At 50.5% G+C, this 14,439-nt stretch overlaps 1 protein-coding gene across 1 annotated transcript; it reads left to right on the top strand.

Moving 5' to 3' along the window:
* The first annotated feature begins 11,229 nt into the window (after window positions 1–11,229).
* On the top strand, window positions 11,230–12,186 carry LOC146058611 (olfactory receptor 2AG2-like). Its single transcript, XM_083170886.1, has one exon. It carries the CDS (start codon window positions 11,230–11,232, stop codon window positions 12,184–12,186), a length of 957 nt encoding a protein of 318 aa, XP_083027012.1.
* The last annotated feature ends 2,253 nt before the right edge of the window (window positions 12,187–14,439 follow it).

Raw genomic sequence — 14,439 nt, 5'->3', positions numbered from 1 at the left:
TATCAGAGCCTCTGACCACCCACACACACTCACATAGTGACAGAGAACCAGCCCACAGTGCCAGACACCCTCTGCCTCCCTATGCTGCCAGGCAAAGACACTGCTACTCCACAGCCACCAGGTGAGCGGCAGGTCTGCCCGCACCCCCCTCTCTGCCAGCACCCCACCACGGACCCCCGCAACCCACCATCCAGTGATTTACGCAGCCCCCCTCCCACGATTCGCGCCCCCCTCCCGCAATTCACGGCCCCACACATCACCCCCCCTCCCACGATTCACGCCCCCCCGCGCCTCTGCATGATTCGCGGCACCCCGCAACCCCCTCCCACGATTCACGGGACCACCCTTCGCGACCCCCCCTCCCGCGATTCCTGCCATCCCCCCTCCCGTGATTCCCGGCACCCCCCGCGACCCCCCCTCACGTGATTCTGTGCTGCCACGCTGGACCCTCACCCACTGGCAGAAGCTGCACAGTGTCCCCCACCCTCTTTAGTCCCCCGTGTGCCCACACACCCCTATCACTACCCAGCTTCCTGCTCTCCTGAACAGTAACTTCCACCACTGGGGAGTCGCTGACGCTGTGTTTCCCACATACCCCTATCATGCCTCATAGCCCAGCCTACTGCTCTCATGCACCCTAACTCCCACCCAGTAGGAGGAGACACTGACTCAGGGCCACCGTCCTGTACTCCTGTGCTGACACGCTGGACCCTCACCCACTGGCAGAAGCTGCACAGTGCCCCCCACCCTCCTCTTTAGTCCCCCGTATGCCCACACACCCCTATCACTACCAGCTTCCTGCTTTCCTGAACCGTAACTTCCACCACCGGGGAGTCGCTGACGCTGTGTTGCCCACCTTCCCCTATCATGCCTCATAGCCCAGCCTCCTGCTCTCATGCACCCTAACTCCCACCCAGTAGGAGGAGACACTGACTCAGGGCCACCATCCTGTACTCCTGTGCTGACACGCTGGACCCTCACCCACTGGCAGAAGCTGCACAGTGCCCCCCACCCTCCTCTTTAGTCCCCCGTATGCCCACACACCCCTATCATTACCAGCTTCCTACTTTCCTGAACCGTAACTTCCACCACCGGGGAGTCGCTGACGCTGTGTTGCCCACCTTCCCCTATCATGCCTCATAGCCCAGCCTCCTGCTCTCATGCACCCTAACTCCCACCCAGTAGGAGGAGACACTGACTCAGGGCCACCGTCCTGTACTCCTGTGCTGACACGCTGGACCCTCACCCACTGGCAGAAGCTGCACAGTGCCCCCCACCCTCCTCTTTAGTCCCCCGTATGCCCACACACCCCTATCACTACCAGCTTCCTGCTTTCCTGAACCGTAACTTCCACCACCGGGGAGTCGCTGACGCTGTGTTGCCCACCTTCCCCTATCATGCCTCATAGCCCAGCCTCCTGCTCTCATGCACCCTAACTCCCACCCAGTAGTGACAAGTCCCAGCCTGCGGGGCATTAAAGGGCCCGCTGGGTCTTGTAGTGCCACAGTATTAAAAATAGTACAATAAAACACACTGACACACATTTAAAATAAAACTTTAATACATACAAAGCCCACACATACTGATACTTACCTATCTTCTTCCCGTAGGTAGCCCTGGTCCTGTGTCGTCTTCTGGTCCTGTGTCGTCTTCTGGATCCATGTCGACGTCGCTGTCCATGTCGTCCTCGCTGTCAGCGGTCTGGAGTCCGACAAAATCCATGTGGGAAGCTGTGGAAGGAAACCATACTCACCTGTCCCAGCGTGATGTAGTCCAGGTAAGGGTCTTTGCAAAAAAGACAAACCGAGAACGCGAAACCAGCCGGACAGCTGAGCCACACGGTGTTTGTGTAAATTGTGCAGCTCCGCCTCCCGAATGCCGCTATTGGCCGCCTTGCGGCCTAGCGGCCAATCAGGAGCCGCTAGGCCGCAAGGCGAGCAATAGCGGCATTCGGGAGGCGGAGCTGCACGATGTAAACAAACACCGTGCGGCTCCCTGCTGTCCGGCTGGTTTCGCGTTCTCGGTTTGTTTTTTTTGCCAAGACACTTACCTGGACTACATCGCGCTGGGACAGGTGAGTATGGTTTCCTTCCACAGCTTCCCACATGGATTTCGTCGGACTCCGGACCGCTGACAGCGAGGACGACATGGACAGCGACGTCGACATGGATCCAGAAGACGACACAGGACCAGAAGATGACACAGGACCAGGGCTACCTACGGAAAGAAGATAGGTAAGTATCAGTATGTGTGGGCTTTGTATGTATTAAAGTTTTATTTTAAATGTGTATCAGTGTGTTTTATTGTACTATTTTTAATACTGTGGCACTACAAGACCCAGCGGGCCCTTTAATGCCCCGCAGGCTGGGACTTGTGGTTTTCCAAGTCCCAACTTGCGGGGGAGGCTTGCTGGGACTCATAGTGCCCCAGTATTAGACAATAGATTATTCTATTTTTTACACAAAGATCAGCTCGATGCCCACCGCCCAGGGGCATCGAGGACAGCACCAGGCTTCAGCCTGGTCAGGTAAGTCCAGGAGGGGGGGACCCCTTTATTGGGGAGGTCCCCACTCCCCCAGGGCCCCTGGCCAGGGGGTTAATGCTTTGGCCGGGGGGACTTGTATAAAAAGTCTCCCCCCGGCTGTGGCATTACCCTGCTGGCTGGTTTGGCCTGGGGCTGGTTCTTAAAATACGGGGGACCCCTAGTCATTTTGTCCCCCGTATTTTGGGAACCAGCCCCGGACCTGAAGCCTGGGGCTGGTTGTTAAAAATCGGGGAACCCCTATTTGTCGGGTTCCCTGATTTTTAATTACCGGCCCCGGCTCCTTCAGCCTGGTGCTGGTTATACTGTAGCTGTGTGGGGAACCCACGCCGATTTTTTTTTTATGTATTTTTTTTTACACTGAAGCCTGCACGGATCTGACTGATCCGTGCAGGCTTAAAGCAAATACGACAGGGAAAGCAAGGTGTATTTTCCTGTCGTATTTGCGTGGGTGTTTTACACCACTTAGCAGCCGTATTATCAGTACGGCTGCTTAGTACATCAGGAACCACCATTCTTTTGAATGGTGATTTCTGTCGTATCCTATCGATGGTGTAGACATTCGTATTTGTAAATACAAATACGAATGTTCCATCTTTAGGAATACGAATTGTTGTATTTTCGGGATTGTAAATCCCGAAAATACAAATGTGTAAAAATTAGGTGTATTTCTGCCTACGAATACACCTATTTTTTACGAATCCATTTTGGTAAATGTCCCCCAATATCTCTGTTTAGTGAAATTATAACATTTTCTAGGATAGGGCTGAAGTTCTCTTCCTATTGTATGTCAGCAATGAAGAAGAGTAGGAAACACAATACTATGACATCGAGCACAGTACTGGCCACAAATAGTACAGTGAGTAGCAGAAAGCAGTGGTGTAACTATGGAGGGTGCAGGGGATGCAGCTGCTATGGGCAGGGGCGGATTTAGGGAGGAGGGCGCCCCTAGGCACAACAATAATGTTTACTAAGTAGGACAGTTTATAGGGGCAGTATCTGCATGTCCTATCCATTTACACTCTATTTAAGATGGAATATAGTACAGTACAGTGGATATTTTGCAGTTATTGGTACATTTTGGGCTGACAGTACTATCACAGGCATCGAAGTGCCGCCCCCAAACATGTGCCGCCCCTAGGCCGGTGCCTCACGTGCCTAATGGGAAATTCGGCTCTGGCTATGGGGCCTGGTCACCAGGAGCAGGAGACACCATGCAGGCACAGAGAGACCCAGTGCCATTAGCGGCAAGTAAACACTGCGGCGGTAAAACAGAGGCCGGACGTGGTGAGCAGGAGCATAAAACAATGTACCGGTGACATGGAGACCTGCGCTGCCGGTACCAAATGCCTTGCTGCCCCACCCATTCTCTATCACCCCTCTTGTCCTCTACTCCACCTTCTCCTACCCTTCCCCCTCATCCTCTACACCCTCAACCCTCTTGTCCCCTATGCCCCTACCTCTCATACACTACCCCCTCCTTCTCCTCTAACCTCCATCTCATCCACTATCCCCTCCTCCTCCTCTAACCTCCATCTCGTCCTCTCATCCCTTCCACTTACCATCCTATATCCCCCTTTAGTAACCTACCTCCTCCTTCTCCTCTAACCTCCATCTCATCCACTACTCCCTCCCTCCTCTTGTCCTCTGACCCCTTCTCGTCTACTACCCCCTCCTCCTCCTCCATCTCGTCCTCTCCTCCCGCTTCCCATCCTATATCCTCCTCTAGCACCCTACCTCCTCCTTCTCCTCTAACCTCCATCTCGTCCTCTCATCCCTCCCTCTTCCCATCCTATATCCCCCTCTAGTACCCTACCTCCTCCTTCTCCTCTAACCTCCATCTCATCCACTACCTCCTTCTTCTCCTCTAACCTACATCTCATCCACTACTCCCTCCCTCCTCTCGTCCTCTAACCCCTTCTCATCTACTACCACCTCCTCCTCCTCCATCTCGTCCTCTCCTCCCGCTTCCCATCCTATATCCCGCTCTAGCACCCTACCTCCTCCTTCTACTCTAACCTCCATCTCGTCCTTTCACCCCTCTTTCTCTCCTCCCCATTTCTCTCTCTGACACAATCATTCTCTCATTTCCTTTATTTCCATGACACCACCTCTCATTCCCTATTTCTTTCTTTTCTCTCTGAAGCTCTCTCCCTCTCTTTCTTGCTCCTCTCCCCGACACTCTCTCCCTCTCTCTCTTTCTTGCTCCTCTCCCTGACACTCTTTTTGGGGTTGATTCAATTGATCACACTGTGGTTAGCACAGAGAGAGTTCCCCAGTGTGCTGCTAAGTCCGACTTGTGGATTTCTGGTTACATGCTGATTTGTGCAATAGCGCCACACAAACAGCATTGAGGCAGCGCAGTTTAGTCAGAGAATGCCGGTACTTGCGAATAAACGCCTGCAAGTACCTGCATTCTCCAACATAACAGCGCACTGATTCCAAAATAGCCTGGAATCAGTGCGCTGATATGTATAAATAGAACAGCAGCTGTATCGCAGGTCACAGTGGTGTTCTAAGAGCAAAGGTGTCAATTGGGGGTGCTAGAGGTGCGGACCACACCTGTAAGTCACCTGCCTCAGTGTGACACTACAATGTCGGCCCCTGTGGTGCAAAACTGTGATAATGTAGCAAATATAACAGAGGGGATTTGTCATATTCAAAACATTAAAGCTTGCAGCCCACGTCACAGGACCCCAATATTCTGCAAATCCATAGAGTATATACACCCATCACCCCACTACACCACTCACCTCCTGGATACAGAGGGGAACATCCATACAGGGCTGGCCTGTGTGCCGCACCCAGCTTCACACAGGTTCAAGTTTAAATAGAGTTTGCATGACTTACATGCACCGACGATGGACTGGAGCATTGGTGCGGAACCTGACAGACGAATTGGGGGATCAGGGAAAAAAATAAAATCACAAATCTCCAAACCTGACCATTACAACTTTGGATCGGGGAATTGGGCCTTTGTAAGTTGGCTAATTTCCCGTGATCCCCCAACAGTTCGCTGGTCATTGACGACTGATATTTGGCTGATACAGCCGGCTGATCGGAGGCGATGACTTCAAATTAGATGAAATTTCCTTGTTCGTATTAATATGACGTGCTGCTTAAGGTTAGTAAGATGGCGGACAACATAGACAGCATTAGGCAGGAAACAGTCATAGGGGTTGATCCTATTAATTGTGAAGGGTGCGAGGTGCCGTTCCATTGCGTTTAAACGCCGGGAATGGCACCTGAATTAACTCAAATTTGCACCCATGGCAGGGCCGAATTCGCTATTAAGTGCTCATATCCCTATATTCAATCTTTCCTAAAAGTGGACAACGAAGATCTGTCTGAAATCATGTCTTGGGTTCTGTCCAACCAGGTCCGGAAAAAGCCTTGAGGGTGCCCGGGGCACTTAAGATATAGGGGTCCTGGTGGAATGTTTGAGGGGGGCTGTTGTATTAAATTATTATTTTTCCCCAAATTACGCATTTCAGGAGGGACAAATGCTCTGTACCTGGACTCTGAATATATGATTGGTGCCTGGGTTGAACTATTTAATTGATATGAAAAGTGTTTCACCACAGGTGACTGTAATCATGACTTCAGAGATCATTCAGTCTCTCCTGGAATAGGTCATGCTGTGAGTGCCACGCCTGAGGATTGAGTCTGTCCTGTAAGGTCGACTTGCTCTGGGGCTGGAATGAAATGGAAGCTTGGGCCTTAATAGGATTCACCCACATACTGTAAATCGTCAGTCCTCGGAGTGGGAGGCGGAGTTCCAGACCCAATGGCGTGACTAGGAGGCAGCAGTGTACAGCACTGTATTGTTGGTACTATTGGTGCTGAGCCTGAGAATCGGCTGGAAACAAAGGTAAAATTACCGGACAGGAACTGGAGGAGGATCAGGATTCAGCTGGAACCGAAGGAAACTGTGGCCCACCGGAACTGGATGATATGGTGATCGATTGTAGTAGACCTGGGGTAGCCAACCCTAGTCCTCGAGAGCTACCAACAGTGCATGTTTTGCAGGTTTCCTCACAGAATCACAAGTGAGCTAATTAGCTCCATCTGTGGATCTTTTAAAATGTGTCAGTGATTAATGAGTGCAGCAGCTAGGTTGTCTAGAAAATGTGAACTGTTGGTAGCTCTCGTAGGCTAGGGTTGGCTACCACTGTAGTAGACAATGTTAGCACTAGGAATCGTCTGTAGCTGAATGAAAGGGATCTGGTAGATCACTGGAGGAAGCCAGGCTGTGCAGCAGGATGGTAGCTTGAACTGGAGTCTGTGAAACAGAGATATTCCCACAGGAGCTGGAATACAGGACACAGCTATGTTGAGGACATCATTGCACTGGCCGGATGGGAGGGATTTCTCAGGATACTTCTAGTAGCCAGTGTGAGCTGATTGCATTGGCGTAACTATTAAATTTCCGCCCCCCTGCTGCAAATTTGGTGCAGCTGGTACCTCCTGCCGCGGCCGGCGCTTCTGTCAGGTCCCAGATCTCCCGGCTCCTGCAGCATATAAAAAGTGACTCTCAGAAAATGGCTGCCCCCATACAGCAGACAGTTTTTGAGGATGCTAGAGTAGGCCTCGTCTAGCAATCTTAAAAACGGTCTGCTGCATGGGGGCAGCCATTTTCTGATTGTCACTTTTTATTAGCTGCAGGAGCCGGGACCCGACAGAAGGAGGTACCAGCCAGCGGCAGGGGCAGACAGCAGCTGATAACTAACAAATACCCAGATGGGTAAATCAGGTGCTGTTTTAGTATATATATAAAGAAAAAATTAAATATATGTATATGTATAACTCAAATCCACAGCTTAGGTGCTGTCTTTGTGGCAATGCAAAATACAACAAACTGAAAGAGAGCGCACTGTGTTGATCTTTGTTATTATTTTTACTTAATAATTATTTAATACAGTAAATACACAATAAAATTCAAAACTATAAAATACATACATGTACACAATAACATATTGGTTCCGACTAGCACCACTTGGAGCCCATGCTGGTATTTTAGTTGCCAACAATGTGAGAGTTCCCAAATAATAGATAGCAGTATAGCAATTCTCTTTATAGTAAAGTTGCTGTAATGGATGTTGGTTGTTTAAATTCAACGTTTATGTGGATATATATTACCGGCTGATGTAGATGGTGAAGGCGGCAGAGGTCTGATTACTTGGTGTCCGCTACCACCGGTGTTGCTCCGATGGAGTGGGAGCTGGTACTGGGAGCAGACACTCCGGATGCAGGTAGTGGCCGGTCTGCTGACAACCAGCATAGCCCCGATGTTGGGGGAGCCGGCGCTGGGAGCTGACACTGAAGCAAGGTGGTAACTCTCTCCGGGAGCAGACACTCTGGAAGCGGGTGGTGACCGGTCTGCTGACAACCAGCATAGCCCCGATGTTGGGGGAGCCGGCGCTGGGAGCTGGCACTGAAGCAAGGTGGTAACTCTCTCCGGGAGCAGACACTCTGGAAGCGGGTGGTGACCAGTCTGCTGACAACCAGCATAGCCCCGATGTTGGGGGAGCCGGCGCTGGGAGCTGGCACTGAAGCAAGGTGGTAACTCTCTCCGGGAGCAGACACTCTGGAAGCGGGTGGTGACCGGTCTGCTAACAACCAGCATAGCCCCGATGTTGGGGGAGCCGGCGCTGGGAGCTGACACTGAAGCAAGGTGGTAACTTTCTCCGGGAGCAGACACTCTGGAAGCGGGTGGTGACCGGTCTGCTGACAACCAGCATAGCCCCGATGTTGGGGGAGCCGGCGCTGGGAGCTGACACTGAAGCAAGGTGGTAACTCTCTCCGGGAGCAGACACTCTGGAAGCGGGTGGTGACCGGTCTGCTGACAACCAGCATAGCCCCGATGTTGGGGGAGCCGGCGCTGGGAGCTGACACTGAAGCAAGGTGGTAACTTTCTCCGGGAGCAGACACTCTGGAAGCGGGTGGTGACCGGTCTGCTAACAACCAGCATAGCCCCGATGTTGGGGGAGCCGGCGCTGGGAGCTGACACTGAAGCAAGGTGGTAACTTTCTCCGGGAGCAGACACTCTGGAAGCGGGTGGTGACCGGTCTGCTGACAACCAGCATAGCCCCGATGTTGGGGGAGCCGGCGCTGGGAGCTGACACTGAAGCAAGGTGGTAACTCTCTCCGGGAGCAGACACTCTGGAAGCGGGTGGTGACCGGTCTGCTGACAACCAGCATAGCCCCGATGTTGGGGGAGCCGGCGCTGGGAGCTGACACTGAAGCAAGGTGGTAACTTTCTCCGGGAGCAGACACTCTGGAAGCGGGTGGTGACCGGTCTGCTAACAACCAGCATAGCCCCGATGTTGGGGGAGCCGGCGCTGGGAGCTGACACTGAAGCAAGGTGGTAACTTTCTCCGGGAGCAGACACTCTGGAAGCGGGTGGTGACCGGTCTGCTGACAACCAGCATAGCCCTGATGTTGGGGGAGCCGGCGCTGGGAGCTGGCACTGAAGCAAGGTGGTAACTCTCTCCGGGAGCAGACACTCTGGAAGCGGGTGGTGACCAGTCTGCTAACAACCAGTGTAGCCCCGATGTTGGGGGAGCCGGCGCTGGGAGCTGGCACTGAAGCAAGGTGGTAACTCTCTCCGGGAGCAGACACTCTGGAAGCGGGTGGTGACCGGTCTGCTGACAACCAGTGTAGCCCCGATGTTGGGGGAGCCGGCGCTGGGAGCTGACACTGAAGCAAGGTGGTAACTCTCTCCGGGAGCAGACACTCTGGAAGCGGGTGGTGACCGGTCTGCTAACAACCAGTGTAGCCCCGATGTTGGGGGAGCCGGCGCTGGGAGCTGACACTGAAGCAAGGTGGTAACTTTCTCCTGGAGCAGACACTCTGGAAGCGGGTGGTGACCGGTCTGCTGACAACCAGCATAGCCCCGATGTTGGGGGAGCCGGCGCTGGGAGCTGACACTGAAGCAAGGTGGTAACTCTCTCCGGGAGCAGACACTCTGGAAGCGGGTGGTGACCAGTCTGCTAACAACCAGTGTAACCCCGATGTTGGGGGAGCCGGCGCTGGGAGCTGGCACTGAAGCAAGGTGGTAACTCTCACCCGGGTATCCAAGATGGAAGGACACCTCTTAGCGCTGCTGTGCCGCTGTATCAGGATCATGTAATGGATGGAATTGGATCAGTCCGGCTGGATTTGGAAACTGGGCAACCAATAGATAGTAGTTCGGGCTATTCCGATTGTAGTGGGTGTCGGAAAAGATAGATTCTAGACGCGTTTCTCCGTCTATTGTAATTCTGACGGTTTCCTCAGACAATGCAGCGGATAACTATAGCCCTGGATCCCCCCCGGTGCCCACACCTTCTCAGCACCTCCCCCCCACCCACACCTTCTCAGCACCTCCCCGCCACCGGTGTCTCCTGAGCACTTACCTGCACCACACCCTCTCACCACCAGGCCGTGATGAACCAGGTCCTGGTAATCTCCAGCACCCAGACACGATGACCTAGGAGACAGACAGCTGATCCCTGCGCTAGGAGAAGCTGTGTCCTGTGATGGACACTGTCACAGCTCCATCTCACCCTGTTGCTGCTCTGGTGCTGGGATCAGGGGAGCTGTCCCAGCACTGAAACAAAATAACTCACCCAAATTCTCTCTGCACATGTTACATCTGTCCCGCCTGCAGTGCACATGGTTTTGTCCATTTGAGAAGGAATTTGCCTCTGAGAGTGAACCAGAATAAGGCCCTGTGTGAAGAGACTTGGTGATGTCAGCATACCTTACAGCTAGTGCACAGGTTATTTTAGCAAGCCCCCAAGATCCAGGACAGATGGCAGAAGTATGTTATCACTGTATATGAGTTTTAGTCAGTTTTGTCTAAGGGATAAATAGATTGTGTACAGGGCCAGCGCTACCACATGGCAGATTTAGGCATTTTCCTGGGGGTGCCGGCCAATGGAGGGCGGCACTTGGGAACAGGTAAGTGGCGGCTCCACAATACCCCCCACATGGAGCAAGGTGATAAGGTGAGTGGCGCTTACACCCCCCTAAAAGCCAGTTGAGCCCCACCGCTCACCCGCACCATGGAGGGGGAGGTCGTGCTGCCACCGCTGACTTGCTCCCGCACCCCCCTCTCGTGGAATGTGTGCCGGAGCAAGTCAGCGGTGGCAGCAAAGGACCAGTGCGGGTGAGCGGTGGGACAGCCGGACACCCCCCCCCCCTGAGGAGCGACTCAACGATGGCTGCATCTGCCCCCCTCCCCCCGGGTGCTGAGGTGCCTTGCACCGGCCCTGATTGTGTATATTAAATGTAAACTAATGATCTATATTAGACTTAAACTAATATCTTAATAACACACCCAGACAGGGAGGAGGAAAAGCTGGAATCCTTGTCTGACTTTTAGGCTTCGTTAGTAGCTCATTTGCATCAGCCTGCACTGCACACTGTCCTTCTTACTTTCTGGCAGCCTGGTTCTGCTGCTGCATAAGAGGGAGATCTAGTGATGTCAGTGATCTCTGGCTGAGGGGCCCAGGGTGCAGTAGGCCCTGCACCCCCCACCCCTTAATTAGGCTATGTGTCCAATCTCATAATATTTATAAATACTGAAAGTGGTACCTTCCTCTGGGTTCCCTGCTTTATAGAAAAAATAATTATGTTATTATACCCTAGAGGTTAAATATATTCTACTCACAGGTGCATCACTCCTTATATTTCTGTAACAGATGAATCAAACCAGGAATTCAGAGATCGTATTGGTCAGATTCCCCGGGATTACAGAAGACTACAACGCCTTCATATCCGCCATGATGTTCCTGGTGTATGTGATGTCTCTGACTGCCAATGGGAGCGTCATCGGTCTGGTCATCCTGAATACGCACCTGCACCAGCCCATGTACCTGATCATAGCAAATCTGGCTACATCAGACCTTTTATTCGACACGGTGACTCTACCAAGACTCATCGCCAAGTACTGGTTCGGAGCCTCCTCCATGCCCTTCAGTGGGTGCATCTTCCAGATGTTCTGCGTCCATTACTTAGGGAGCGTGGACTCCCTCCTGCTCATGGTGATGGCGGTAGATCGTTATATGTCCATATGCCAGCCCCTGAGATACGCCACCATTATCACCAATAAAACCATTGCCGTTACTTGCGCCATCTGCTGGTTTATTTTAGCTGCTTCTATAAATGTAACGGTCGCCATTCAGAATTCACAGATTGTCCGATGTGGGGCTTACAAGATATCAACCTTATTCTGTACCAATTTATCCATTTTGGCTTTAGCGTGTTCCGATACAACATACCTGAATAGAATGTCCCTGGTGTGCGCCATGGTGGTGCTCCTTGTGCCCTTAGGGGTGATATTGTTGTCATACGCCCTGATAATAGCCGTGATCTCCTCCCGACCCGACAGCTGGCGCAGAGCGTTCTACACCTGCACCACCCACCTGCTAGTCGTGGGGTTATATTATATTCCCCGGACCTTCCTCTACATTGTAAATGTCATCTTTGTAGTAAGAATTACACCCGATGTCAACGCTTTGCTCCTTTTCCTTTACTCGTTTGTACCACATATTGCCAATCCCATTATATATTTTCTTAGGACAAAGGAAATCAGACAGACTTTTGCTAAAATGATGAAGAAAATCAAGTTCAGACTTGACCATGTCATTTGTAACTAAAGCCAAGATACTGCAGATTATATAGGGGGAAATTTAATAGGATGAGAAATTCAAAAAGAGAGAGATTTGGTAAGAAATCTCCAGGCTTTTTTTAAAAGCGGCAATCATTTACACTGCAAAAACAGTTTGCAGTGTAAATGATTGCCGCTTTAAAAAAACTGGAGATTTCTTACCAAATCTTTCACTTTCTGAATCTCTCATCCTATTACATTTCACCCAAAATGTCTTCACTGGGATTATTTTTGTATTTTTTTTCTTGCAATGTGTATACAGTAGTTTGAAGTATTCAAGTGTTCATATTTGTCAGAAAACAAAAATTATATGGGGGGGTATTCAATCTATTTCCGCCAGTGGGAATAACGGCACTCACCTATTTAATGCTGCCGTCACCGACAGCCCTGAAGGCAGTCAGATCTGCCTTTTATTTTAACGTTGAATCTGTTTTGTTGGATATTGCTGCGGTTTGTCAAATTCACAGCTGTTTTTCGACAGTTGCGGCTGTCAGGGTGTTCCAACAGTCGGAATCCCAGATTGAATACTCCCCTAAGTATGTATGTGATATAAACCCCTAAGCCCCTTGCTTTCCTTAACCCTCTGAGTGCCAACATCTCTGTGAGAGATGTCCACAATACCCGTCAGAAATGTCAGCATCGCTCACATTTGTTATATAAATTTAAATAGAAAATGTGTAAAAAAAGATGATATTTCCTATATAAGGTAACACTACAGGTTATTATGGTGAATAAAAATGTGCGCTCTGCAATTCTCACACCTTTTTTTGACAAATTCACTTGGCACGTAAAGGGTTAACACCCCCAGTTTTGATGAGGAGACAAATAGAAGTGGTGCCCAACAGATGTAACTGTGCATGAAAGAACAGAAGTAAAGTCTCACTTTGAGATTCCTATCCCTATCCTGTTCAATGCGGCCGATTCCGACAGCATTGAAGGTAGATTTCCACAAATCAGATCAGACTTTAAAACACGTCGGATCTTTTTTGTCGGAAAACAGCTGTGTATTGTCAAATTCATGGCCGTCCTCGCCGAAACGCCCACTTTAAATTCCTCCTGTCGAGTCTGTGTCGTGCTGAGCGAAAAACGGGCCAGGATTCCGACTTTTGGAACATTCTGATTTTGTCTATCATTTCTCTATTGCATCCTAGAAAATGATAGACAGCAGCTCATTGGTTGCTGTGGGAAACATCACCTCTATTCATTTAGCTTTCGTTAGATGAAAATGCAGCACCTATTTTGGAAGTTGCCATCCTAAAAAACTACTCTTCATCCACAAACCAAGACTGAATCGTACTAGAGGTGGGCTGGCCATCTGCTTTAAAAAAGCAATTCTGGTGAAATGGCCGCCACGTTGTTTCCCCGTGATTTTGCACTACTCCCATTGTTCTTCCACCCAGCATACAGAGACATGGGGACATGTTGTGAGGTTGACAGATGTCTATTCTGACGAAAGACTGTGAAAACACATGACAACCTTTTCATGTGTCAACCTTTTTCATTGTGACATATTGCTTGTGTCAACCTTTTGTCAATGTTGACCTGTTCTGTGTTGACCTTGTGCCTATGGACCATTAATGGTTGATATATTGACTGTTGACTAGGCACCGTCTACCCGTCCCTAAAATACGGTATCCGGACTATTTGTCTACAACAAGAAGATAGACAGCCATTAGGTCGACACCATTAGTTCAACAACTCAATAGGTCTACCATCCAATACGGCGTGGAGTTCGATTATAGTAGTGTGCCGAGCGCAGCGAGGCACTGTGCCCGAAGCACTTCAAACTGTGTCCATGTCGACTGTGTCGACATTTGGGTAAAAAAAAAAAAAAACAGTGAAAAAAACCATGTCGACCTTTTGACTGTCGACCTAGACACTGTCGACCTAATGGCAGTGTCGACCTAATGACATGTCGACCTAATGACATGTCGACCTAATGGTATGTCGACCTAAAGGCATGTCGACCTATTGAGTTGTCGAACTAATGGTGTCGACCTAATGGCTGTCTATCTTCTTGTTGTAGACAAATGGTCCCGCATCCCTAAAATACACATCCGAGAGAATTTTTGTTATGCATACAGGATAATGTGCAAGACCAAATTTCACGTAAAAGCACTTACAGTACGTGAAGTTGCATTACATTTTGGCAACACTGGAGGGCGCTTGTGTTATACAAGTAATATATCAGCTGTGTTTAAGAACAAAAGGGTCTGTCCCAGGTTTTACACTTTGTGAAAGA

The sequence above is a fragment of the Crinia signifera genome, chromosome 2, assembly GCF_055691185.1.
Source record: "Crinia signifera chromosome 2, ASM5569118v1, whole genome shotgun sequence".
NCBI lineage: Eukaryota > Metazoa > Chordata > Amphibia > Anura > Myobatrachidae > Crinia > Crinia signifera.
This window is presented reverse-complemented; position numbering and strand designations above follow the sequence as displayed.

Excerpts from the sequence above, each read along its gene's own strand:
- LOC146058611 (XM_083170886.1), top strand. The coding sequence starts at position 11,230 with ATGAATCAAACCAGGAATTCAGAGATCGTATTGGTCAGATTCCCCGGG.